This window comes from Delphinapterus leucas, chromosome 11, assembly GCF_059928025.1.
Source record: "Delphinapterus leucas isolate spDelLeu-1000000601 "Yukka" chromosome 11, BTC_Dleu_Yukka2, whole genome shotgun sequence".
Classification (NCBI taxonomy): domain Eukaryota; kingdom Metazoa; phylum Chordata; class Mammalia; order Artiodactyla; family Monodontidae; genus Delphinapterus; species Delphinapterus leucas.
Window position 1 is genome coordinate 31,661,828 of NC_143139.1, and position 27,427 is coordinate 31,689,254.

Here is a 27,427-nt window from a genome sequence, read left to right on the forward strand (position 1 = left end):
TAGAAAGGGATAGTTAAAATGAAAACATGCAAGGGGCAATCCCCTAACCAGGACTTTGGATTCTAGAGAAGAAAGGGGTATCTAAACCACGACTTGAAGTTAGCCAAGTGATAGTGGGAGATGGGAGAATCCAGGCAATGCAAGTGATATGTACAAAGGTCTGCAGGAAAGAGAACACATGGTAAAATGTAAGTTTCTGGGGCACAGGAAGTGGGAAAAGAGGTAACAAGAGTGTGTACTTCACCCTGACATCACAATGTCTCATTATGTGCTTACAAAATTCTGCCATTGTGATGGGCTATATGAACTTGCTATCCTAACTCTGCTTGTACCTGAAAAGAAGTAAACATGTATTATCTTAAGAGCAGATGCCAGAAGTCTTAATAAGCATGCTGAAAAATTCACTCAAACAATGTATATTTGGTGTTGTTATATCCCTGGGACTGTGCTGGTCTTAGGGATACAGCACATACAGCTGTACACATGTAACACAGGGATACAATGCTGAAGAAATCAGGTATGTTTCCTCCTCTCATAAAACTTACAGTCCTTCAGGGAAACCAACTTTAATCATATAATTGCAAAAATATTTTATTGTAAATGATATATATAATATCACATTAAGTAAAATGTGCTATGGCAAAATGTAACAACAGAAAACAGAAAGACTTGCTTAAGGAAATGATTTGAACTGATATTGGTGGGGGAGGGTAAATGTTATTTAGATGAAGGTGGTAAGATGGTGGGGTATGAAGAGATCAAATTCCAGGAAAGGAAACACCTTGGAGAACCAGAGACAGGAGATAACAAGATACATTTAAGGTCTTAAAAAGGGAATGTTCTTCTGGAGAGCAGAGTGTAAGTGCAATGGTGGCACTAGTTGAGCTGGAATATTGGACAGAATTTAGAGAATGGAGCCAAGGTGACTATCATAACACTTACGGCTTTTATTCCAAGAAGTGGAACATTTTTAAAGGTTTTAGTTTGTTTTTATAGAAAGGGATGATTTGATCATAATTTGCATTTTTTAAAGGTCACCCTGAGTGCTAAGTAGAGAAAAGAATAGATGGGACAGGGGTGAGGGTCATGACCAAATAGGACATAGTAGTTCAGTGAGAGATGTTGGTAGCTTGGACAAGGACAGAGGAAGTGTTGAAGAAAAGGAAGGGATAAATTCAATAATTTATTATGGAATTATAAGGAAGTTGAAGAAGATGAGAGGTTAAGAATTTTCTCAAACTTTCTGGAAAATGTGCTGTCACAGATGACTAGAAAAGTTGGGTGTTTGGGGAAGAAAGTTCAAATGCTATTAGAAGTCAAGTAAAATGAGTTGAAGAGTTGGAAACCAGATTAAAATGGACTGAGGGGTAAGAGGTAAAGAAACGGCAAAAGCTAAAAACAGAAAGTAAGGGTTTGAGGAAGAATTATTGTCAGAATCCAAGCAACCATCCAATAATTAAGCAGCTTAACATGAGGAAAGAAGAATAGTTGTTTGTTTCCAGGGAAAGAAGAGAAGAGCAGAGAGAGGTAAGATATGGGAGTGGGAGTGAGTGCCAACAAGATGATAGGGAACAGAGAGAGGTGAAGGTCACTGAGAAATCCTTAGTAAAAGTATGACCAACAGGACTTTTAAAAATAGAAATATACAGTGGATGATAATTGCCCTACTTTGTGGGATACAACCAATTCCATGACATTTAACTCTTTAGTACACCTACTTTACTAGGGAATACTTTGTGCTAGTAGGTTTCATGGCAAAATAGAGAAAAGGTTGGTCTGGATCTCCTTGGTCAAGAGAACAGAAGGAAAGAATTCCCCTACCTTAGGAATTTGAAGAAATCTTGGAAACTGGATTTTTACCCAATCTTAGACCTCAAGGGACAGGAAGACCCCAATTAACATTAAATTGTATGACCTCTAGTTTCATTTTTCAGAGATTTTAATTACTGAAACCAAGGAACAAGGTGTGTGGCCACTGACCAGTTCTTTATATGGAGATAGTAGTATTCTATTACAACCAATTGAATCAATCTGCTCAGATGATAACTAGCTATTATTTTTAATTAATCTTATTAATCAAGCAAGGATTGCAACCCAAATACTTTCCAAGAGCAGGGAATTTAATATGTGAAGGGGCCACCAGTAGAACCAATGGTGAAGCAGAGCATTTATTCCACATATAGTCATTAAATAATTAAAATTTGCAGGTCTGTCATATAACAGAAACAATACCTTCATCTATTACGTGAAATATTAACCTAATCATTAGTTTTTCATCCTTTAATCTATCTGGATATCTATAATTGCAATAGTAAATCAATATTTTTGTGTCTCAGGGAAACCAAATGTCTATTTAAAAATCGAGTTTTCCAGATTTTTCTCTTAAGAGAGTATTTTGGAGATAATGAGCATGGACTATGTTATGCTCCTCCAACCAAGCAAACCGAGTAACCATAGTTAAATTACTTGGCTACTCTAAGTCTCACTTTTATCTTTAGTAAAATGGACAAAATAGGACCTATCTCATAGGACTGTTTTCAGAAGAGAATCCCAGGATCTGTAGAGAGGAGGCATTCTATAAATATTAGCTATTTTTAGAAATTGCATTGGGATGGTGCCTTATCATTCACAAGCAAAATTCCCTCAAGCCTCCTTAAAAAAAACATATGTTAAACACTATTCTAAGCACTGGGAATAGAGCAGTGAACAAGACAAAAATCCTTGCCCACAAGGAGGTTATATTTGGCCAAAACAGAACATGTTAGTAGAATTGTCCATTTTGACAGTTTCTTCACACTTTTAGTATCTTTGTAAAATGAACTGTGGCACGTCTTGAAATTAGTTGCTTAGATTGGTTTTACATAACCAGATTAATAATTCTCCCTAGCCATACAGCATTTATGTATCTTCATTGACATTGAGCATCAAGATTTTTGGACCTTCACATTTCTTTTTAAAAGACATCAATGAAATAGTTTCATCCTGTGTTTTCTCTCAAAATACCCTCTGATTATATAAATAATAGAATACTAAAGACATTAAAGCTAAAAAGGACCTTAGGTAATTCACTCTATTTTTCACTTGAGATACCAAAGCCCAGAGTTTAAGTAACCTAAGAACACACAGACAGTTAGCACATCTCGAACAGGTGTTCATTTTGTTAGGGGAAAATGTACCTCTCATATCCTAAATACCATTTAATTTGTGAAAAAAATGTACTGATTTGAATGACTGCTGTTTTTGCCGACAGCTGGATTCCAATGGGGAACTGCTCATCCGAAATGCCCAGCTAAAACACGCTGGGAGGTACACGTGCACCGCTCAGACAATTGTGGACAATTCTTCAGCCTCAGCTGACCTTGTTGTGCGAGGTAAGAGTTTCAACATTTTGGAATCACAAAACCAAAGCTATATGACTTACATAAATATGTATAATCTTCTGGTAACTCTGGTACGAATTCTTATATATTTAGAGTCTCGATCCTTGAGAACAGTTCTTCACCCATGCCTAAGACTGATTTATGCCAGCCAAGTAGTAAACAGAACTGATTTTGTTTGTTTTACTAACTACGTATTTTTTAGCAACTTACACCACATACCTCCTACTAAATGCTTGTGCTTTTAAACTTAGTACTTACCAGAAGTTCTCAGTTCCTGCTAATACTTTTCATGTGTTGAGTAGAGTTTTGTTTCCTTTTTTATTTTTTATGGAAAAAATACACTGGTGCTGTTTATTATAACCTCAAGTGTTATACATTTACCAGTATCATCTTAGAATAAAAAATGATTTGTACATGTATCATGTTTCTATTTGTTACTGATTTTCAGACTAGTGCTTTTGTTCTTATAAATGATTGAGAATGTGCTTGGATACATGCTTATTGAAAATACAACGCCTTTGCTACTGGCCTCTGCTATATAGCTGTGAGGCCAGCTCAGAATATGCCTTACTTTATTTAAAATCATTCATCGGCTCTTTACTCCCTGCCTACAGAATGAAGACCATTCCTTTTAGCTAAGTGCCCAAGAAGTTCCATGAGGTGTGGTGACCTCGGCCTGTTTAGCTTTAATCTCTCACCATTCCTCCTGACCAACTAGTCCACAGAAATACCCTAGGATTTCTACCTCTGTTCCTTGGTTCACAGCATTCCTTCTACATGCTGTTTTCATTGATTGTTGCCCAAATCTTATCCATCCTTGAAGACTTGGCTCAAGAAGTAACAAACTCATGAGTCATTTTTGTGAGGTCCCAAATATGAGCCCTCTCTTCTAAACTCTCATAACAATTACTACTTTCTCTAATGTGTTTTATAGCAATCTGTACATATGAGTTACCTTCTCTACTAAGTTGTGAAATTCACATATGCATTTTTATTAATATTTAGTGAGTTGCAGAATTCAATCTCATAGTTTCATTGTTCTCTTTTTCCCTCTGTCTCAGTGACATGTTAAATTTTGTTTTTTTTCACAATTTTACCTACTAGAAATATTTATTGACCATTATTTATTGCACTTTTTTTTTCAGTCATCTTTTGCACAATCAGATAAACAATTAGTAAATGAGATGATATTCATGGTTTGTCTTAATACCCATTCTGGATTAATTGAAAATTAATAAAACTCCAAGGCTACAAAATGCTAAATTAAAGGAAGTTCATTTAGGTTCAGTATTTCCATTAGGAATATTTTGTTATCTGGGACATCTACTGTCTGTGAGAGTTATCAGGGAGAGGGACTATTCACTGTTCTTTCTAGTCAGACCACTAGCTGTTAAGTCACTTCCAGCAATACTCTATGCTTGTATTTAATTGAAATTATTTGCATATTAAAAGATTATCACTAGTGTTACAATAGGGGTTATGTTACAATGCCTGTGCATCAGTGTCTTCATATAATTACATTGCAGCAAACTCCCAGTATTTACAGGGAAGACGAAGTTTTACAGATGTAGTCAAAGAATATTAATAATCTTATCCACTCATACTTAGGTAATTAATAATCATCATACTCTGTATTTTTTTTACAGAAAAACCAATATAAAAAAGGTATAGCAGGTATTATGTGAAAATATAAAGTTTTATTTTTTTTTCTAAAGCCCTTTAGTCATAGGAAATATAACTTAAAGCAAAGCAATCTGGCAAGTGCACTTAGTAGAAATATGATATAGCATTTTAAGTCCCTGCACTATAGCAGGATGTTGAAAAAACTATACAGGTAGATAAAAAGTATTGCTTAACACTGATAAAAGTCTGAAAGTTGTAATCATTCTCCAAACGTTATTTCTAATAATATAAAAGGTATTCATTTTATATCAAGAGAAATTTGCTATTCAAATAGTCAAATACATTTCTGCATAGCTGCATTCTGATGGCCAACAACTCAGCAGCAGTAATAAAAGTCACAAAGTAATTGGGGGATCCAGACTTCAAGGTGACCCTCAGTGATCCTTGCTTTCTGATAAACCAACCCCTGTGTAATCCCTCTAACACTTAGGGTTGGTGTATGTGCCAGCAGAAGTGACAGTGCTGAACATTGTCATAAATCACATTGCTGCTTCTGCCTTGGTTTTTGGAATTCTCATTTTGGAGGAAGCCAGCTACCATGTCATGAGGATATTTCAACAATCTTGTAGAGAAGCCCACAGGAAGAGGAAACGAGACCTCCTATTAATAACCAATACCAACTTCCCAGTCATTTGAGTGAGTCATCTAGAGAGCAGATCTTCCAGTCAAGCTTTCAGATGACTGTAGCCTTGGCCAACAGTTTGATTATAAAATTCATGGCAGACCCTGATCAAGAATTATTCAGCTAAGCCACTCAAGAATTCTTAATCCACAGAAACTGTAAGACATAACTGTTTATATGTATAGCTGATTCACTTTGTTATAAAGCAGAAACTAACATACAATTGTAAAGCAACTATACTCCAATAAAGATGTTAAAAAAAAAGAGAGAGAGAACTGTTTACTATTGTTTTAAGCCACTCAGGCCTGGGGTAATTTGTTATGCAGCAGTAGATAACTAATACAACCATGGAATGTGCTGAAAGAAAAATAACTCTCCACCAAGAAGTATATATACAGACAAGTTATCATTTCATAATGAGGAAAAATAGTTATATTTAGACCAACAGAAACAGAGTTTATTTCCCAAGAGACTCTTATGTCTAAAGGAATATTTAATGGGTAAATTTCAGGAAGAAGGAAAATAATGCCAGAGTAAAGTTCTGAGACATCAAATAAAATGATGAACAAAGAAAACAGTAAACATATCCAAATCTAAGCAAACAGAGCTAAACTAGACTTCAGAATATGCTGTGGTCTGGGTTTGAGAACTGGCAAGAATAAGTTGCACACTGATCAAGTTGATAGTTGCTTTTACTTCAAGTTTCTATTAAAACAACAAATCTGACATATATATGTATGTATGTATGTATGTATATGAATATGTGTGCATATTTTATATGGTCAAATATAGAGAATGCATGAAAATGATAATCACGAAATATAGGGGAGTGGTTATCCCTGGGTTGGAGATAGGAGAGGAGGTGAGTGTGGTTAAGGAGGGAGGGGACCCACAAAAGGCTACATCTGAATAAGTAATGTTTTATTTCTTAACCTGAATGGTGAGTTTTTAGGTGGTCATTTCTTATTTTATACAGCTTTACCTAAATGTTAAATATTTCTCAATATATTTAATTTAATTAAACAGGGTGACCTGCTATCCCCTACTTCCTCTCCACCAACCTTTTCAGAAAAGATTCATGAAAAATCTTTGTGTAACCTCTGGGTGCAGGTGCCAGACTTGGCTGTACATCAGATTTACTACTACAATTAATTTTAAATACACAATTCTAAGCCTCTCTTGGAAGTTTCTAAATTAATAGCTCTGGGATGGGTTTAGCAAAGCTAGCTTAAAGATTGGCCTGGTGAACCATGGTGCATCAACACTGGACACAGAAATTGACCCATACACATATGCTCAACTGATTTTTAACAAAAATGAAAATTAATTCAGTGGAGGAAGATTAGACTTTGCAATAAATGGTGCTAGGACAAATGAGGATTCATAGTTCAAAAAAAAAAAAAGGACCTTGATCTAAACCTCAGACCTTATACATAATTAACTTGAAATGGATCATGGACTTATTTGTAAATTTTAAGCTATGAAACTTTTAGAAAAAAAAAAGTATAGATGAAAATCTTCAGCCCTTAGGGCTAGATGAAGAGTTCTTAGACTTGACACCAAAAGCATAATGCATAAAATGAAAAAATGATAAACTGAACTTCATCAAAATTAAAAACTTTTGCTTTGTGAAAGTCCCTGTGAAGATGATGAAAAGACAAGCAACAGACTGGGAGAAAATATTTGCAAACCATATATCCAAGAAAGGTTTGTATGTAAAACATATAAATAACTCTCAAAACTCAAAATTAAAATAACCTAATATGAAAAAAGATAAAAGATGTGAACAGACATTTCATCGAAGATGATATACAAATGGTAGATAAACACATAAAAGATGTTCAATGTCATTAACCATTAGGCAAATGCACATTTAAAGCCACAGTCATATATCACTACATACCTATATGAATGGCTAAAATATAAAAGAAATAGTGATGCAAAACAACAGAGTCACTCACTCACACATTGCTGGTGAAAATGTAGAATTGTACAGCCACCCTGGAAAAGAGTATGGCTGTTTCTAAACATGTGCTTACTACAGGACCCAGTAGTTGCACTCTTGGACATTTATCTCAAAGACATTAAAACTTATGTCCACATAAAATATATATACACAAATGTTCATAGCTGTTTTATTCATGATAGCCCAACACTGGAAACAAATGCCCTTAAACAGATGAGTGGTTAAACAAACTGTGGTATATTAGTACCATGGACTATTACTTAGCAATAAGAGAAGAATGATCTATTGATGTGTGCAATTTGGATATATCTCAAGGGAATTAATGCTGAGTGAAAGAAAGCCAACCTCAAAAGGTTACATACTGTATGATTCCATTTATTTAGCATTCTTGAAATGACAAAATTATAGAGATGGAGAGTAGATTAATGGTGTCTTAGGGAGGCTAGAGGAAGGGGAGTAGCTATAGCCATGAAAGTGTACAACAGGGGATCCTCATGATGAAATTGTTCTGTATTTTAACTGTGGTCATGGTCCCAGAAGTCTACACATGTGATAAAACTAAAAGTTTCTTAGAACTAAACAAACACATAAACACACAAATGAATGAATGTAAAACTAGCAAAATCTGTACTATAAGGTTGATGGATTATGTCAATGTCAATTTTCTGGTTCTGTTATTGTATTTAGTTATACAGAAAGTTATGGTGAGTAAATGAGTGAAGGATATGCAGGACCTTCCTGTATTAATTTTCACAGTTGCATGTGAATCTATAATTATCTCCAAAAAAAAGTTTAAGAAAAAAATCACTGGGCATAATATACACTGAAAATATAAAGAAAATATGTACATATGAGCTCTTTTTTCAAAAATAGTATAATATGACTAGAAGGCAAAGAGTATGGCACACCCAGAGGTAATGTTTGAACAAGTGGTGGCCACCAAACTGCCTTCTGAGGAAGTGGATCCAGGCCTGGGAAGGACCTAGTGGGGTTGCAGTTTTGGAACGAGGGTTGAATTACTGAAGGCAGTAGAAGAGAGTGTGTGTTCTATTTCTTTCCCCAGAACCCTCCTTCACTCCTTTTTCCCTATGCATTTCTGTCTCCCCTTTAAATAAATACTGGATATATTTTTAAAGAATGTCATTACGGAGGGCATCAAATTACAGCATTCCAGAGTGACCAAGTGTTTAAACCTGGCCTGGGCTGGCAAATCTGTATTTTTAATAATGCCCCATGATGCTTGTGATGAAGTGGTCTTTAAATGGTTTTTGGAAATTATTGTTCTAGGGAATTCTTGGAAAATAGTTTGAAAGTCCTATTATTTTGTTTATGGAATGGGTAAATTACATTAGAAATGTGTTTCAAAAAGATGGTAAGGTCCCCTTTTCCTCCAATTCATCCTGTTCAAACCAAATAGAAGTGAATCAACAGACAATTGAAAAACTGTTATGAATATTTGGCTAGAAGTCAGGGAAGGGAGCTCTGATGTAAGGACAGGAGTGGCATGGAAACGCAGGAAGGCAGTCCAGGTGGTGAGAAAAAGAGTTAACTCTTTTTTCCCTTACCCTCATATCATTTTAGCACAGCTACACTTAAGCCCTAAGTCACACCAAATAAGATAGCTTCAAAAACTCTAAAGTTAATCAAGAACCGCTCAATCTATGTATCAACAGTAAGTAAATAAAAAAACAAAAACAAAATATGATGAAATATTTCCCAGCTAGAGCACTTATATAAAAATGAAGATAACTTTACAAGAGATTGTAATGCCATTTCTTGGTAATATGGCATTTCAAGTAATTTATAAAAGATTTTACTAATATTTTTTCTATCAGAGCACATATTGACATCAATTTAAATTATTATTGTATTAGTGAAAGAGGTAATTTCAGAATAAAACTTTAAAACAGAGGTGCATATAATATAGCCAAAGGGATTTAGAACTCAAACAGCTACAAATTGCTTAATATCTAGAAGACCTTTACAGTTTAAAACTATTTTTAGTTAAAAAAAAATAACCAGCTATTAGACTTCAAATGGTTTTAGGCTTCTTATATAAAAATCCAAATCAAGAGGATCGATACAAATTTCCTTTTTGTTGTTGTTATTGTAATAAAGGTTGTACTAAATAGGTCCCACAAAAGTGTATTTCAGGTTGTTTCATCAAGTAAGTTTTGATGCACATCAACAGCTCTGTATGAATGTTTTTAGCAAAAAATGTTTCTGGAGGACTTAGTGCTTTTCAGTTAAAAAAAAAGTGTCATTTAGAAGGAAAGGTGTTTCAGGATTTATCTGACAGCACTTGTGGGAACATTTATGTAGCTTGCCAAATCTAAATTCTCTTTTATGAGTACACTTTTGGACAACATTCAAAAATGGACCATAAAATTAGGCCACAAAAGCAAGAAATGAGGCTTTGACGTCTGTTTTTTACTACTTTCCACAGCATTTCTGCTGTATTATAAATATCCTTGGCAATGCTACCGACCGTTAGGAGGACCTTCCTGACACCTGGCTGAACATAATGTTTGTCACTAAAATTGCCAAAACAGAAAATGCAATCATGATTATACTTTTCACATCTGCCCCCTCTTTTACATCTTATATACCATATTAAACAAAATTTCTTAATACAAGGCTGAGATTTAAAAACAAACAAAAGAAAAAGACTTTAGTCTGATTCTCAACACTAACCTGTGCTATGTGAAATTTGGAAACATTTAGGAAAAAGTGTAACTAAAGGTCCAGTGGATAATACAAAACTGTGTAAATCATTGCATCCCCAAATTAAGTTTGTATTATTTATATTTTTATATTAAAAGTTTATATTCATAGTTTTATGTAGATTTTCATTTAGATTAGAATATTGTGTGTGTGCATGTGTGTATGTATGAATGCCAAAATGTGTGTATTTCTAATGCCAAAATACAGTTGCAGAATGGAAATGGATATGTTAGACGTCATCTTTATTTGATGTAATCCCCTGAAGTTTTTAGTACTTGGCCTAATGACATGGTTACCAGATTCTTTCTTAAGGAGGTCATTTTGGTTGATGACTAACCCACTTTTAAATCCTGTGTTGGCTAAGTTAAGGTAATATAGCCAAATAAATAACCTGCTGGAAGCTGTCAATATACTTTTTAGTCTGAATAATACTGCTGTATTTTAAACAATCATAATGGTTGGCCAATGGTCTTTTCTACAGAAAATGCTCTTGAGTATTTGTTACTCCCAGATGTTCTATGTTAGCAGAGTTTATATCCAGAGCACACCTCTCTTTGCTATCCAGGCAAACAATTTTGAACCATTTACGTAGAGATGTTGTTCCAGATTAATTAGTACTCTTTCTTAAAAAAATATGAAGTAAACATTTTCTTTGTCTCAGATAAAAGAGTGCTAATGGTCTTATTATTGGAAAATCATGCACCAGTTACATCTTTTTTCCTTCCAACTTCTTCAGAGTAGCTACATGAAATATCTGCATTTATGTTAAAATTGGAATATACAATTTTAAATCTAGAATTAATCCTGGAGGTCATCTAGAAAATTTCCATCCCTTTATACTACAAAATTCAGACTTCAAGAGAAAGAGGCTTGTCTTGTATTACCCATCTATTTCATAATAATCATTTTGGAACCTAGGCTTCTTCCAGACTGTAAGAATAAATAAAATCTATAGTTAATTTCTAAAACTTCTGTAGTTAGTGCTTTAAAATTTTAATAGTTTAATACTCTAAAACTTTCAATAGTTAATTTGGTATAGTACCCAAACGATTACCAAGTCTGTTCTAGAATTGCTGCTACTAAATGGTGAAAGTTACTGACTGCAGTTCAGCTCTTCTTGTTTTCCCATCCATTGTCCAGCACATGCTAATAAATAGTAGTTGTGTTTTTAAAACATTGTGGGAAAAATAAAGCCAAAGACATTTATTTTAAAAGGTTAAATTACCACCTGTTGGATTATTTAGCATTCTATTTGTATGGCTAACTCAGGGACCCTGGCTATTTGTGAAAGCAGAAAGACGGTGAGTCTGCCGTCATGCTAAAAGTTAGTGGAACTCTTGGTGCTAAATCAGGATTTAGATTTCTGCAGTATCTGGCATAAATATTTACCCAGTGGTCAAGAATTCCTATATTCAAGTTATTATTAATAACCAAATGTGGATTTATGTTCAAAATTATTATTTAAGCATGGCATGCCTAAATTAATTCAAAAGGACTTTTAAATTAATTAATTTAATCACTATAAAATTAGGAAGAACAGATTAAAAAGTTGCACGTGGTGTGCACACAAAGCCAGACAGATGCACGAGTACACACACAGCTTACCACCTCCACCTGCCTCACATACACATGCATATGTGAAGACATCCAGAAAAGAGATTCACTTATACAGGCAGAAAGATGTGTCCAGATCATCAGAGTCAAATCAAAGAGAATAGTTGAGGTAGTTTTTCAAGTATTTGGGTCAGAAAACACACATTTACCTCAGATACTTGGATAATTGCCTCTGCTTTCCACTTGCTTTGGCCAAGAAAGTTTGCCACAGAGACAGACTAAAGATTCCATCTCATCAGTCCTTGTAGGACTGAGACAGGAAAATGGCCCTCATTGCCCACATTGGCTGGAGCAACGACTGACAGGGCGCCATTCGGAGGCATCCTGACCCCACTTGGCACTAAACCACAGCCATACATCTATTAATAGTGAAGCCTGCCCAGAAATTAAGCTTTCTCATTTCCATTGAGAATCAACAAATTCAAAAGCTGCTAAGGGCCAGTTCTCCATAACTGTTGTAGCTAAAGCTGAAATAATGAGCTGAAAGGTGTATCTGTTTATAATAAATACAGAATTTACAAGGTAGCCTGATTGTTTCAAAGCTAGAACTTACAAGTAGTTCTATTTGATAAAAGCTCTAGTAAAAGTAGCAGCTTTCCCAATTACTACTAAAGTTATGAAGTACATCAATAATTTGAAACTGTATTTTTCAAAGTCAGTTCAATGTAAATTGACATAAATTCAAGGAAGTGTTCAAATATATCAACAAAGTATGTAGTTCATTCAGAATGAGTCATGATATTTTAAGCTTTAAGATTGATCTTGAAAGTGATTTAGTCTATCCCTTCATTTTACAAATTCAAAAATTGAAGCATAACTGTGTGAGGGTTATAAACTGGTAGATGACACTGTGAAGGATGCACTGATATAAATTTAGATTACTTTTCTTTTTCCTCATTGGAGTACAGTGAGAGAAGTTTCCTTGTAGGATTTCTTCTCTTCTTCAATTAATTGCTCCTGACTCTCTTTGTCTTATAATCAAACTGATCAGCTTTTGGCAAACTGGAATTTATTCTTTGCTACACAGTCAGCCTGTATCCATGATTCCCTTAAAAAATAATCAGCAAACTTGCTTCTCCTCACTCTGATTCCAGGAGGGAAAGCAGGAAAGATTTACAGAACTTAATAGTCTGGCAGGCTTTTAGACACTCCACTTCACTGACCCATCATGGGCTTTATACATCAGTGTCTACTTACCAGACAGTAATGTCAAATTAAGCTGACAATTACATCAAATTACAAGCAGTACAGATAACCAGTGATATCCAAAAGTCTTTATGGACATGAATAAATGGCAATTAGTTCATATTTTAAAACAAACTTTAAATTATGCTGGCAAAATATGTTTCCAACTCTAATCTATATCCTGTGAAAAGACATATATTATGAATATAAAATTAAAAAATAAAGATATGTAATTATATGTTAATGTATAATATGACATAATTATATAGTATATTTTATAACAAAATACAAATTACATAGCATATATTTATTATGTTAGGATACGTAATATTTATTAAAGCCTTATTTTTTTTTAATTTATTTTATTTTATTTATTTTTTGGCTGCGTTGTGTCTTTGTTGCTGTGCATGGGCTTCCTCTAGTTGCGACGAGCAGGGTCTACTCTTTGCGTGGTGCTCGGGCTTCCCATTACTGTGGCTTCTCTTGTTGCAGAGCATGGGCTCTAGGCACACGGGCTTCAGTAGTTGTGGCATGCGGGCTCAGTAGTTGTGGTTCGTGGGCTCTAGAGCGCAGGCTTAGTAGTTGTGGCGCACAGACTTAGTTGCTCTGCAGCATGTGGGATCCTCCCAGACTAGGGATCCAACCCGTGTCCCCTGCATTTGTGGGCAGATTCTTATCCACTGTGCCACCAGAGAAGTCCCTAAAGGCTAATTTTAACAACACTATGTTAAGAGATGGATACGATCATTATCCCCATTTTACACATAAGGAAATTGAGTACCAGAGAGGCTAAGTTACTTGCCCAAGATCATTTAGCTACTAAGTAAAAGGACAAGATTTGAATATAAGCAGTCTGTCTTCACATATAACACCCAGTTCATTGCTATAACATAATATAATCAAACACTAATTCAGATATATTCAATGAGATAAAATAATCAATGTGGAAAAATTAAAATGTAGGCTTTTTTCTTTTTTGGTAGGAAATGTTTATTCTATAGAAAAGTTACTGATGCAAATTTTGCAATTTTATTTTTGCCCATAATATATTTATGACTGGTCTAATAAAAAGGGAAAGCTATAATAATTAAAATTTTTTTTCATGTAGTCAGTGTCATACAATTATAATTACAACAGCAAAAACAATAAATCATAGTAGATGGTTTTAAGCTTGATTTTATAATGTGTTATTTGGCCTTAAAAATAGTACATTCAAAATGTTTAAGTGTTTTAGATTAGAATGTATATTTCTACAGGACTTTCATATAAATTTTATCATGTCATCCTAACAAAACCGCTGTGTGGTAGTCATGCAAGGACTGGTAATACATTCATAGGCAAAGGAAGTTTAAAACAAGAAGAAAAAGAAAATGAAAATATTCCTCAGAGTTCACATGATCAAGCCAGAACTTGGCCAGTTATCAGTGTTTCAAATTCACTACATAACTTACTTTTTCTCACTTCTCTTTAGTGTTTAACTTCCCAAATATAAAAATCAGATCAGATAATTTTATTGTACATCTGTTTCACATTGGTATATGGTTTGTTTGTTAAATTGTCCACCCAAATACTCTGAAGCATTGATAATTCAAAGTTAATTCAGAGAGTAAAATTTTAAGTTATTTGAAATTAGAATTTCATAATATCTTCTCTTTTTGGTTCATTTTATTTAAAAAAGAAGACAAAATGCTTTAGCTTCATTATTGAAAAAATAACCAATAGAAGACTCAATGGTATAAAATCCCTTTTAAGCAAAACTATTTTTTTGGTGTGATTTTTGTAAAGTCTGCCATTTCAGGTCTCAGGAATGTGCAATTATTTCCTTGTGGTACCTTTTGCAGACTGGCTTCCTGCCACCACCATCTATCTCCTTCCCACCAGCCAACCTCATCAGCCCAGGCCCTGGGAATTTGATTGGGTCACAGAATTTCTTACACCTAAGTAAATGAAAATGAAGGAAACTCAGAGAAAACTTTTACCCTCTAAACCTGTGGTCAGTATAACAAGCTGTAGAGAGGAGATTTTAGTCCTTTTAAATTCCTATCACATAGGTCCTTTTAGTCCTTTTAAATTCCAATTTAGTCCTTTTAAATTCCTATCACACAGGTCCAAACTACCATCATCACTGGGATTAATAGAGACATACTCAAAGGGAAAGGGAGAAATGTAAAAGGGTACTACAAGCAACTATGGAATCTCCATTGGTATCCTACAAGTCCAGCTATTCCATAGTTTGTGCCTTCCCTATTTCCTCTTCAGAGGTGACTACAGGATCCAGTCCTTGTGTGAAAGAACCCCATCTCCCATCCGTTATCTAAATTTGGCTTAGGACATCTCATTAGATCAACACAGCAGGGAGCTCCCAATCTTCTCTCTGCCACAGCACCTTTCTATTATAATTTTAACTGCCCAATACACTCATGAGTGAATGCAGATTGTGGAATAAATCCAAAGGGTCTTTTTTTTTTTTCCAAAAAATTAAAACACCATTTTAATTTCTAATTGCCCAATGCTTGTCATGGTCACTCTGTTGACATGGGATGAGGTGAGGGACTTGGTTGTGGCCCACATGCATTTCCCAGGGCACTGCTGGAATACCAACTCCCTTATCTGAAAATGCATTGGGATGAAAGTGAACAGTGAACAAGAGCTAGCATAATTAAAAGGATAACCTTGAATACACTTCATTTTTACACAAAAAAATAATGTACAAACTCATGAATTTTCAATATTCTTAGTAGCAAATAACTTGTGACTCACTAGAAGGTAGCAACCCCTTGTGTGTCATTGAACAGTCTGGGCTCTGTCACACTGAGGAATATACTTCTGAGCATCATCCCACTACAGTCTTAGTGGCTCTCAACAGCTAGTGCTTGAGCCCCCCCCCCCCACATCCCTGAGAATTTCTCTGGGGCAAGGGACTGTCCCTGTTTGGAACACACCAGGTACTTCTGATGTTTGTGGTTTAAACAAGTTGGAGGACCACTGTTTGATATGTTCCTGCAGAGGTTGGAAGCCTCTGTTACTAATTCAAGAAATGGCACTCCAATGTGCAACAGTTTGGGGAGGCTCCCTGTGTGACTGTTCACAGCCCCCTCTCTCCACAAAACTACCAAAACTTCATGTAAAAGGGAGAAAAAAGAATATATTTAAAATTAGCAATTTCAATTCTCATCAAAAGACTTGGAAATCTCTTATGTTTGAAAGACAAATGTAAGAGACAAGTGCGTTTTTGTGACCTTTGTTACCATTTATCATAGGACTAAATTTGCAATAAGCAGTCAGCAGTTTTCCTAGATACTATTTCTCCTACTTAAATAACTATAACCAGGGGGGCACTAGTAGTTATAAAGTGGTCTAATTATAATAATCAAACTATCCCTAGTTATGGTTAGGGAACATAGGAGGATGATCATCTTGTTAATACCATACTTTTCTATAATAATATAGTTATACTAATATATGCATATAGTCATTAAAAGATCCGCATGGCACAATGGAAAATGTATGGCTTTTGGCATTAGGCAAACATAGATTAGAAATCCACTTCACCTGCTGAATAACCTGTGGTCTTAGGCCAGTCAGTTAATCATCATAAGCCTCAGAGTCCATATTTATGAAAGAGAATAACAACTCCAGTTCACACGTTGCCCATGATGGCTTTCTATAAACATTTTCTTTTACTTCCCTCCCTTTTGCTATTAACGTCTATATAGACATAAACAATAAATATAATATTAATCAAGACACAGGTTCCCATGACTTCCAGCCCCAACCTCTGATTAAATTTCATAAATCGCTGCTTAAATTTATCCTCAGGATTTTTTTCTTACTTAGAAGCCTTGAAGGCATGAGCATAGGTTTGGGTAGGTAAACTTGTACTATGTGGAGTGGAATTACAAAGGCTCTAGGAATTTGAGGTTTTTTTTAAGGGGAGGAAGGGATCCAGTTACAACTCTTGTTCCTTACAAAGTCAGTCACTATTTCTGAGGGAAACAGGTTTGATTGAGCCAAAGCTTGTCACTTCAGCCTTCTCCTTTTTGGACTCCCATCTACAGTGTTTAGAAGATGTTTTTCTTTGTTCATTATTTCAACTTACCCATTAAGGATACTTGGCAAATTCCTGAAGTATATGGCTTCCTGCTCCTAAATGGGCATCCACACTTGCCCTTCAGCCTTGATCTTTCCTCTTTCAGGTAAAAACAGAAAAGATGGAGAGAAAAACATGGCGGATCCTTTTCTCCCCGTCTGTGCAAGCCTGCCTCCAACCTGGTGATCGTTGACACTCACTCTTTGTGGGAAAACCTTTTTTTTTTTTTTAACATATTATATTAGATTTTACTAATTAACTCAATCTTGTAGCTTCTGCAGTTCCCCCTGCCAAAATCTAGTTCTTAGAGGATTTTTTTCCCTTTTGAACATCTAAACATACTTTGAGCAGAATGATATTTTAAAATATAATTGTATAGCTTCATTAATATCTGAAAAATGCCTACTGAACTAACCCAGTACATCATATAATGGCCAAGTAAAAATTTCGTGTTTTCATATCCTGTTTTTCTTTGAAATTACATATCTCAGAAATTAGTTCATTATCTGAAAAAAAAAATGAAGAACTGGTGAATTATAATACAGGAGTGTTGCCACTGAATGGACTGTTTGATTTACCCAAGCAGGTAATGAACACTGTTGTTGTCAAATTCACTAATGAGTCATCTTAATTAGGATGTAAGCTAAGGGGCATTATTCCAGTGGCCTTTTGTATCCTGGTGCCATATATATTCTTTGGCAAGAAAAGATCAAAAGCAGCAATAAACAACTGAAGACCACCCATGGCTCTGTAAGGTTTTTGGAACAATTCCTGGGACTGGGAAGTGAAATTGGTCAGCATGTGGAGAAAACTGTCATCTCAGTAGCAAGATTTAAGTGAAGATGACTAAGCCATTAACAGCATGTATGCATATTTAATTCTGTTAACTCCTAGCATCAGCCTTCTTGGATCTTTTGTTTTGAGAGGAAGGTCAAGACTTTTTGGAAGGACATGAACAGAAATGGCAGATTAAAATTGAAGTGTATATAATTCTTTCTGGAACTGCTTAAATTTCATTATTTGAAAATATTTTCATTTCCGCCCTTTGGTCAAAGAGACATGCTTAAAATTCTTATTTCTTCACAAGAAATAATTTGCTCTTCTTAAACAGGTTTATGGTTAAGGGTGGGATATTATATGAAGTTCTCATTTAGTAACTCTAAAATTCCCATCTGTGGTTGGAAGAACTCTTAGGAAAGCTTTGAGAGATATGTAATGACCCCTAAATATGTATGTAGTTAAAAAATAATTGATTAGTCATCGTAAAGGAATACATGTCTCTGGCTCAAAATGTTACTTATTTCCACCATTTTTCATTTTCTAGTGTTAATTATTGTCATAGAAGGAAGCATCTTAGGAGTTATACTGGAGATCTAGGGCAACTGTCATTTTAATAAGATATTTTAAAATAATTCAAAATTGTCATGTAACCATAAATGTTGCCATGGAGATGTGCATGAACCAGCATTGTGGTCCATAGTCCATCACTGAAAGTATACCACCAAGATCAGATAGGAATATAGTTTTGGAAAGACAGAATAAAAATTGGAAAGGAAACCACATAACAATTTGACAAGTGGCAGGAAAAGGAGAATATTTTTGTTTAGATAAACTGCATCAATATCAACTAGAATTACATAGATTCATTTAGCTCCTTTATCCTCATTCTCATTTCTAATAGGGATCTATGTTCATTTTTAACAATGTAAGAGGTTAAAATACCAATTTTAGAGGTTGAAAAACTACAATATTCCTATTAAATGGTAGAGATGTTTAATATTCAGCTTCATCTTAGTACAGTCTTAACGCTTTAACAAGAGCATGCAAATTTGTGTTTTATTACCTTATAATAAAGCTGTTGTCTTAAATAATTTTCAGAGCAAGAACGGGCATGTAGTAATAAAGAGACTCTAACTGACATGTTTTGGTAAAGAAGAAGCCATGTGCCTTGATAATAACTGATGTTGTTTCAGCATTGTTATTTTCAGATTATTTTATTTTAAAAGGGATGATAATTTGTACTGAAAGTTTTTTGTTTTCTTAACATTTAAACTTTTCATTAAAATTTGCTCTTTTGGTAAAAATAAACGGTGAACCACGGGATATTCGTATGTGGTGCTTTGCTTTTAATTACTTACGGAGTAATTACAAATGGAAATAGGATGACACTGAGATGTCTTTCCTGCTTAGTGCCAAGGCTTGCATTAAATGTGTGCTATGCGGAGTGGAGTCCCCGAGGGACCAGCAGTTTTTTTGGGTCCAGTTCTAACTACAGGTATTTAGAGAGCCGGTAGGCCTTTTGGAGGGAGAAAGTGCGTTAGGGTTACTGCCTAAGTATTGGCGCTGACTCAAGTGACGCCTGGGGTATGTATAGTCATGGGCACTATGCATCCATCGTGTTTAATCCTGGAGGATCCCAGTTTCAAATCTTCTATCCCACTGGACTTATGGGAAAATTAGTCTCAGTTATTGATTGAGAAAATACAGTCAGCTTATAATGTGTGAATAATCATTTTGAAAATTTTTTTCCTGCTATTTTTCCTCAAATGTCTAAAAACTACTTCACTGAGTGTTACTACATTCCTAAAGAAGATATGGCAGAATTGAGAAATAATTGTATTTATGTTCATTTTTCCTTCTAATTACTTTACATGTGAAAGAAAACTGAGTGGAAATCACATCTGTATTTTGTTCACACATAGGTATTTTTTTTCTAAAAACACTAGTAAAATTCAGGAAAGTTTAACAAATCCCTTCATGATAATAAAAAAAACTGGGCATGTAGTAGGAATTTATAAATGGGTGATATCTTTACCTTCACTTATCTGAACTAACAGATCACAAAATGATTTAAAAAGCTGTAGTCAATATATCGCAGTTTTTGTCATTTTTCCCACAATATACACTAGTGCCCAAGTAATTCATATTCTCCCCAACAAAAAAGGTCTCTAAAGGAAAGCAGTAAATACCATTTTTGAATTTGAAGCTGCTAATGCTGTTTTTAAATGATTGTTTTTACTATAGTTAATGAAAAGTCTCATGGCAAATCAGTTGAGTTCAAGTCTTAGCTTTGCCATTTGCTAGCTGGATGACTGTGGTTATTTTATTTAGTCTGGGTTTCCTCATTTGTAAAATAGTGAAAATAATAGTGCCTACATCATAGCGTTATTTGTAAGAATTATAAAAGATTTAGCAATGACTCAGATGTAATAAGGACTTAGTAAAATATATTACTTTTATTAAAATAGACAATATAAATTTCCTTACTTAGTAAAATATATTACTTTTATTAAAATAGACAATATAAATTTCCTTTTTTGGATTCACTAACATTTTATGCTCTTATGAGTTCATACTTTTTTAAAAATGCAGGCAAATCCAAGAGAAGCACAGTATAAATGTGCTAGTTGTCAGGTAGTTCTCTGCAGGCTTTTTGTGGACAGACATGTTTGGGCTGCATGATTTGAATTTCAAACGGGCTTCTTCTCGCCTTGCCTGGGTTGTACCAGGAAACTCAGTCTCTTGTCTTTTTCTGTACTGTCACAGACCAACTGTTTCATTCTGGCAATAACCTTTCTGAACTGCAGCAACCTTTTGTAAAATGTACAGGTATTGGCTTCAGTGATCTCTAAAGTGTGTGTGACCTACATTACATAGCCAAGTGTTTTCAATATTTGCCTGTAGTCAGTGATTTAATAGTAAAAACATTGAGAACCTAGAAAAATTTAGGAAAAGAGAATATGGATGTGGCCAGTGAAACTGCATTGAACCACAGATGATAAAGGTCCATTCTGGCTATTTCCAAAGCCTCCACTATGTAAAAAAAATGTGACAGAAAAAAGCCTCAGTAATTATAGACTCCTTTTGCCTGATTTTGAAGAAATCACAATGTAGAAACATAACACTAACAAGGATCTTGATAGACTACTAGTTATCCCCCATAGGTGAGGTTTTTTGGAGCTTTCTCAGTCAGTAATCTCTGAGAGAGATATTTAAAGCCAGAGAGAAAGGTTATAATGGTGAAAAACAAGAATTGAAAGATAGAGGGTAATGCAAATAAAGAAGGAAGAACAGTCCATAGTGGCAGCCTCTACCTGAAGAAGTACAGAAAGGTAGTGGTTGAACACTGCGATATTGAAAAGGAAAAGAAGATGCAAAGAATCAACATTGAAGTCTGTACTGTTAATTTATAAAGGAGGGATTTAGTCAGCTGGACAGACCTAACACAGTTAGTGATGTCCACACTTAACGACATCTGTCAGCATTTGGAAGAATCAGAAAACAAAAATAGCAGCACTGTTTTATGGACATGATACATAAGCTTAATAAAATGAATTTCAGAACTCCAGGGCATGGGGGGTATGCAAGTAGTATAGATAAAACCATATTCATAAAAACTAAAACCAAAAAGCATACTTGGAATAACTTTTTAATCCCCTCCTTCCTATCTCTTTTTCTCTTTTTCTCATTTTCTTCTCTTTCCAACTCCCTTAGTATTTACTAATAGTGAGAAGAACTGATGAAAAGCCTTTGCAGGGCTAGTCAGAGAAATATTCCAGTTCCTTCTTTTTTTATTCCCACTATGGATCATTAATGATGAAAACAAAAGACAGAAAAAAATGGAAGAATAAAATAATTTGTCATCTGATATACTTATGCATTTAAAATACAGGTCAAATTCCAAAGGTCCTTTCCCTCTGACCAATTTCTCTGTTTCATGATAATTTAAATTTGGTATATATAGTGTTCTTAGCAATCATTAGCTATCTGCCTGAGGACACCTAAGAAACTGGAAAGGTATACCGATAGAGTAATAGTGAAATAACCTGTATCTAGCTGTCTATTCACTTACATTTTCCCTAGCTTCAATTCTTTCCTTAAAGATTTCTTGAAAGTGTTTGCACAGTGATGAGAGCCTAAAAAAGAAACAAACAGACTCTGAGTCAGAATTATGTATTGCTTTTTTGTCACTGAAGAAAGAATCAGAAGGACTGCCAGTTCCTAAATGCCTGCCTTTGTGCTGAGGAACTAGTGCCTGCACTATTTCATTTTCTACCACAACACTTTTTTCTCCATTCTGAACAGAAAATCTGAACAAGTAACATCAGCTACACTGCTTAGAAAACCTTCCTTCTGGGAGACAGTGCAGGGCTGGCCCAGTTTGTCTCCATAGAACCACTCTATTTTTTCTGCATCTTGGTTCCCTAGTACACATTAGAGGGCCTTCACATCCCCAGCCATTCCTTACCTCCATCAAATTTACTAGAAACACCTTACTTTTGAGTGGAAACAAGTGATAAATGAACAATCGGGTAAACAAATCCCTGTTAATTATTAACAAGTATTACTCCTGTCCTATAGTTCAGATGCCCAGAAAGCTCTTACAGGTGTAATAATAACATTAATAGCTAAAATTTACTAAGGACTTCCTGTGGACCGGGCCTAACACTACATTCTTTAAAGGTTTTATTTCAATCCTAACAACAATCCTATCTGGTCAATTTTTATTACTCCTATTTTATAGATGAGAAAATGAAAGTTGAGTAAATTTGAGAAACTTGCCCAAGATAGATCAAGGAACTGGATTTAAAGTCAAGCCTTTTTTAACTCTAAAATCTCTGCTCTAATAGTATATTTTCTCTCAGGTATTTTCTGGGGGATATTTGTATTTAATTACTAGATGGAAAAATCTACTTTATATCAAAGTGAGCCATTACCAAATAATATTGCCACGCAGTGGTTTTGGGAATATCAACCAACCCCTTTCCATTTGTTTTCTCAATTTCACCTTCTTATGATGATACAGTATTTCAATGCAGATTGTATTGTGAATGACTGTTATGTTTACAGAACTGTCTGAAGGTCAATGCGATAAATTTATTTATGTCTTCACCAAATATTTACTAAGAACTCACTATAGGCCAGGCATGTATCAGAGAAAAAAATGCATAAGTATAATTACAGTCTTTTGCTCAACAATATTGTTCTTCAGTGAATGGGTGACTGGAGAAATTATCATGCATATAATGTCCCAACAAATACACTAATAGTATGTGACTTTAATCTGACTTTGTGAAGGTCATTCATTTGCCATCAAAGAACTTCACAGAATAATAGTAGGGAAATGATTTTCACTTTAATGGTAAAAGACTAACCTATGGCAATTTTGCCTTAAATTCCCTTTAACATTTTCTGAATGCCATAACTTTATGCTCAGAAAAAGTGTCTGAATGCCTTCACTATAAGACTTTCTCTTCCTTTTAAAATTTTTATTTTTCATTTCTAATTTTTAATTTTAATACTCTGAAATATTCAGTAATTGACTTGGGATGATACTTCATGTGAAATAAGGAACTTGGTGGTTCTGATCAAGAATGTGCATTGTATTTCAATGTGTTTTTTACATATGAAAAATACAATGTGTTCTTTCTGAATATCAAATGTGTTTTATATAATTTATGTGGCTATTTTCATTAATTGTGGATGGTGTATTATTATTACTTTTAATTAACATCAGGAAGTATAAGAATACTATTACAGATTATACATTTACAAAAATTTATTTACCTTTATTAATTTGTTATATAATTCCAAATAAAATTTACTACCATCAATAGGCTGTGTCCTGTGTTATTTTAATATTAGTAGTAATGCAGTTTTGTTGATCTACACACACGTTTTCCTCCTTGAGACCAACCGCAAGGAAATTGGTGAAGGTTTGTGGTGTTCTCTATACCTTTGCAAAGACCAAAGCCCATGTGGAGAAAAAAGGCCAAGTAGACAAAGCATCTGATATGACATTTAAATAGGAAGGCACTTATTTTCAGCTAAAAGATTAAAACTTTGTTTTATTTAATACTTTTTCAACAAAAAAAGTTGCCACTTTAAAAAGTTGTTGATTATTATATTCACTATGCCTAATTCAGTTGGGGATGGCCTCCTTTCTGGTGCAAAGAAAACAAGTGATGTCACTGTCTGAAATGTCTATTCTAGGAGTTCTCTGGCAACTGAGAGCCTTCTTTAGCATTGTAAGTGATAGATGCCACATTACCACCTAAAGGACTTTTTGTTACATTTTTACAAAGAAGAAATCATGATGCAAAGTATAAGTATCTTGTATACCATGTATGCCATAATCCTGGCATTCACTACTGTCTATTACTGTTATTTATTTACCGGGCCAATTCACCCTTTTCAAGACAAAGTGCTGTTCAAAACCTAAAAGTTATGTCTCATTTATCTTGTCATCTCTACCACCCAGAACAGTGTTCTCAGTTTAGAGAAGAATATTAATACTGAATTACGAAGCATCTCTGAAAGCCTATTTTTAACATTGTTTTATGTTCTGCAGTAATAATTCTTCTGGCCTAAGACTCTTCAGTATATTATTTGATGTTTTCAGATCATTCCTCGTATATCTGAATTGACAGTTGTTTTCTACATTTTATATAAATAGAAGTATTTCTTTTAATATCATTTATTTCTATTAGTTTAACTAACATGAAATGTATTATCCAAAATGATATATACAAGCATTCTCAGAAATTTCTACTCCAAGTAACATAAATTATCTATAACATTTAGAGTTATATGTCCTGCCTCCTTTTGGGTAGACAGAATGAAACATACGACTGACTACCCTCATATCTGGACTGTGCTGTCAGCTCTGATCCATGTATTCAGCAAACATCCATTAACTACTGCTATGCTACAATCTGTTATGTCAGGTTCATTTGATGCCAAATGCATTTTATGAGTCAAGGAGTATCATATGTTTGTTATAATAATAATGCCATTTTTAAAGGACAGAATTTATCTCCTTTCATAAAAAGAGACATCACGAAAGCATTTAGTAAAAACCATAAACACCATTATTACTGCTTCTTATAGTTTATGTTTAAATGGACTATGACACCACTGATTTCATCGTGTATATGTTCTTTAGATTAATTGCAAAGAGGGCATTTTTGTATTCTAATGTGTACTTAATTCATTAGCTGGGATTCATTGATTCATTACCCAAATTTTCATTTCAGGCCCTCCAGGCCCTCCAGGTGGTCTGCGAATAGAAGACATTAGGGCCACTTCTGTGGGACTTACTTGGAGCCGTGGTTCAGACAATCATAGTCCTATATCTAAATACACTATCCAGACCAAGACTATTCTTTCAGATGACTGGAAAGATGCAAAGACAGGTGAGTTTTTTTTGTTTGATTAATCTGTTCATATTTTGAGATGAATTTTTTTTTTTTTTTTTTTTTTTTTTTTTTTTTGCGGTACGCGGGCCTCTCACTGTTGTGACCTCTCCCGTTGCGGCGGAGCACAGGCTCCAGACGTGCAGGCTCAGCGGCCATGGCTCACAGACCCAGCCGCTCCGCGGCATGTGGGATCTTCCCGGACCGGGGCACAAACCTGTGTCCCCTGCATCGGCAGGCGGACTCTCAACCACTGCGCCACCAGGGAAGCCCTTGAGATGAATTCTTTCATCAAAAACAAACAAAAAAAACCTGGATGTTTTAATAATTTTATCATCGACCCTGAAAATTTTCTTAAAACAAACAATCCCAATGTTTTAGTAGTAAAGAAAACCACAGCAAACTAAATGTTTTAAAGCTATAGGGGAAGAAGCAGCATGCCTAAATCTATAACGGGGAAGCAAAGAGGTCTCCTGGGTTTCTTATTTGAGCTACGTGTTAAGTCTAAAATGTACTAGGAAAAAATTATAAGGAAGGTAGATTTGGCAAATGGCATCTATAACTTATTATTTATGACCCTTTTTACCCAATTATATAGGCACTATAGTTCTGCATTCTAAAAAAAGGCACAATTAATCATAAAGATTAAGCACCTAAATCTTACTACCATAACTTTTTACTTTCTGAATATGTTCTTATCTGGCTTGAATTTCCTCAAAACAGGTTTTTAAAGAAGTCTAGTACCTCAACTTTTTTTTTTCTCTCATATTAAGATTTTCTAACAGACAAAAACTAATTAAGAGCAAGTGGGTACTTTTCCTTGTGTATAAGTTATTACCATTGCCATTTGTCATCACTAGTCTTCAAATATCACACATCAGCATATTTTCTCATAGAACATGAAGGAAGATAGAGGATTGTTTTGATAAAATAACCTGTTTATCTTTGTCATTGTTGACAATATTTTTAACCAAACTTGCAGTTGTCAGAATTTTTTTCACATGTATAAAGAAGAGGCATAGAAATATGTTCTCAGTTGTCACCAGAGGGGAGAAAAAAAGACAAAAGTGAATAGAATGTTCCTCTTTTTTAAAAAATGAAAAAGAATTAACCCCAGCATATCTTAAACCTGCTCACTTTAATCTTAACATAACAGAATTTATTTGTATTGCTCCTTGAGAAGTTTTAATTTAGATTCACCTTTTGTTTTTGATAATTTCTTCCTATCATGGGAAATAAATGAAATATAAACTTGAAATCTGTTACAAGGGTTTAGGATATATTTTAGCATTAAGTAATTCTCCACATAAGTGTATGAAGTTAGAAGAATTAGAAACAAGTGAAACATTTCTATTACATTATGCTTGTGAGTGTAAGAATTATCTATAAATATACTTGGCAAAATCAGACCTTTTGAAAAACAATTTTAAAAACCATTTAGATATTTGATAAACATAAAGCACGAGCAGTTTCTACTTCTCTAAGAATGAAAATGGATGATAATGATAAAACAATAGATGATCATTTATATCTAGCCAAATTTACATTAATTATAGATACTAGAGAGCAAATGAAATAAACATATGGTTAAAATTTGGTTTGGCTTTGAAAAAAGAATAATGATTGCAATCATCTCCATTAGTTCTTACCATGCTTACCACATTATGCTTAACATATGGCTCAATTAAAATATGCTTCCCATTAAAAAAATTTTTTCCACTATAAATTAAGTTCCATGAGGGGGAAGACTTTTGTTTGATTCACTGTACTATCCCTAGCAACTAGATCAGAGCCCATAGTGCTCATTCATTAAATACATATTTATTGAGCTCCCACTGTGTGCCTGAACCTGTCCTAGATACATAGTTGACCAGCAGTGAATAAAACAGAAAAAAAAAGTCAAAAGAAAAGCCACAACCCTACCTTCAAGGAGCTTACATTCTAGTAGGAGAGATGGTAATAAACAAC

The 27,427-nt window shown here is 34.4% G+C and overlaps 2 protein-coding genes across 2 annotated transcripts in view; both read left to right on the top strand.

The window, feature by feature from the left end:
* CNTN1 (contactin 1) overlaps positions 1-17,724 on the top strand; it is a 71,051-nt gene extending 53,327 nt beyond the window's left edge. Inside the window, exons 14-15 of the mRNA XM_022572461.2 lie at positions 3,251-3,371; positions 17,371-17,724. Coding sequence (XP_022428169.2) covers positions 3,251-3,371; positions 17,371-17,450 — 201 coding nt within the window. The 3' untranslated portion in view covers positions 17,451-17,724. The remainder of the gene's footprint in view (positions 1-3,250; positions 3,372-17,370) is intronic.
* Positions 17,725-19,481: 1,757 nt separating this feature from the next.
* The window catches only part of LOC149747983 (contactin-1-like), a 114,219-nt gene continuing 106,273 nt past the window's right edge, over positions 19,482-27,427 (top strand). Inside the window, exons 1-2 of the mRNA XM_089921573.1 lie at positions 19,482-19,539; positions 25,301-25,459. Of these exons, the coding sequence (XP_089777699.1) occupies positions 19,482-19,539; positions 25,301-25,459 (217 nt within the window). The remainder of the gene's footprint in view (positions 19,540-25,300; positions 25,460-27,427) is intronic.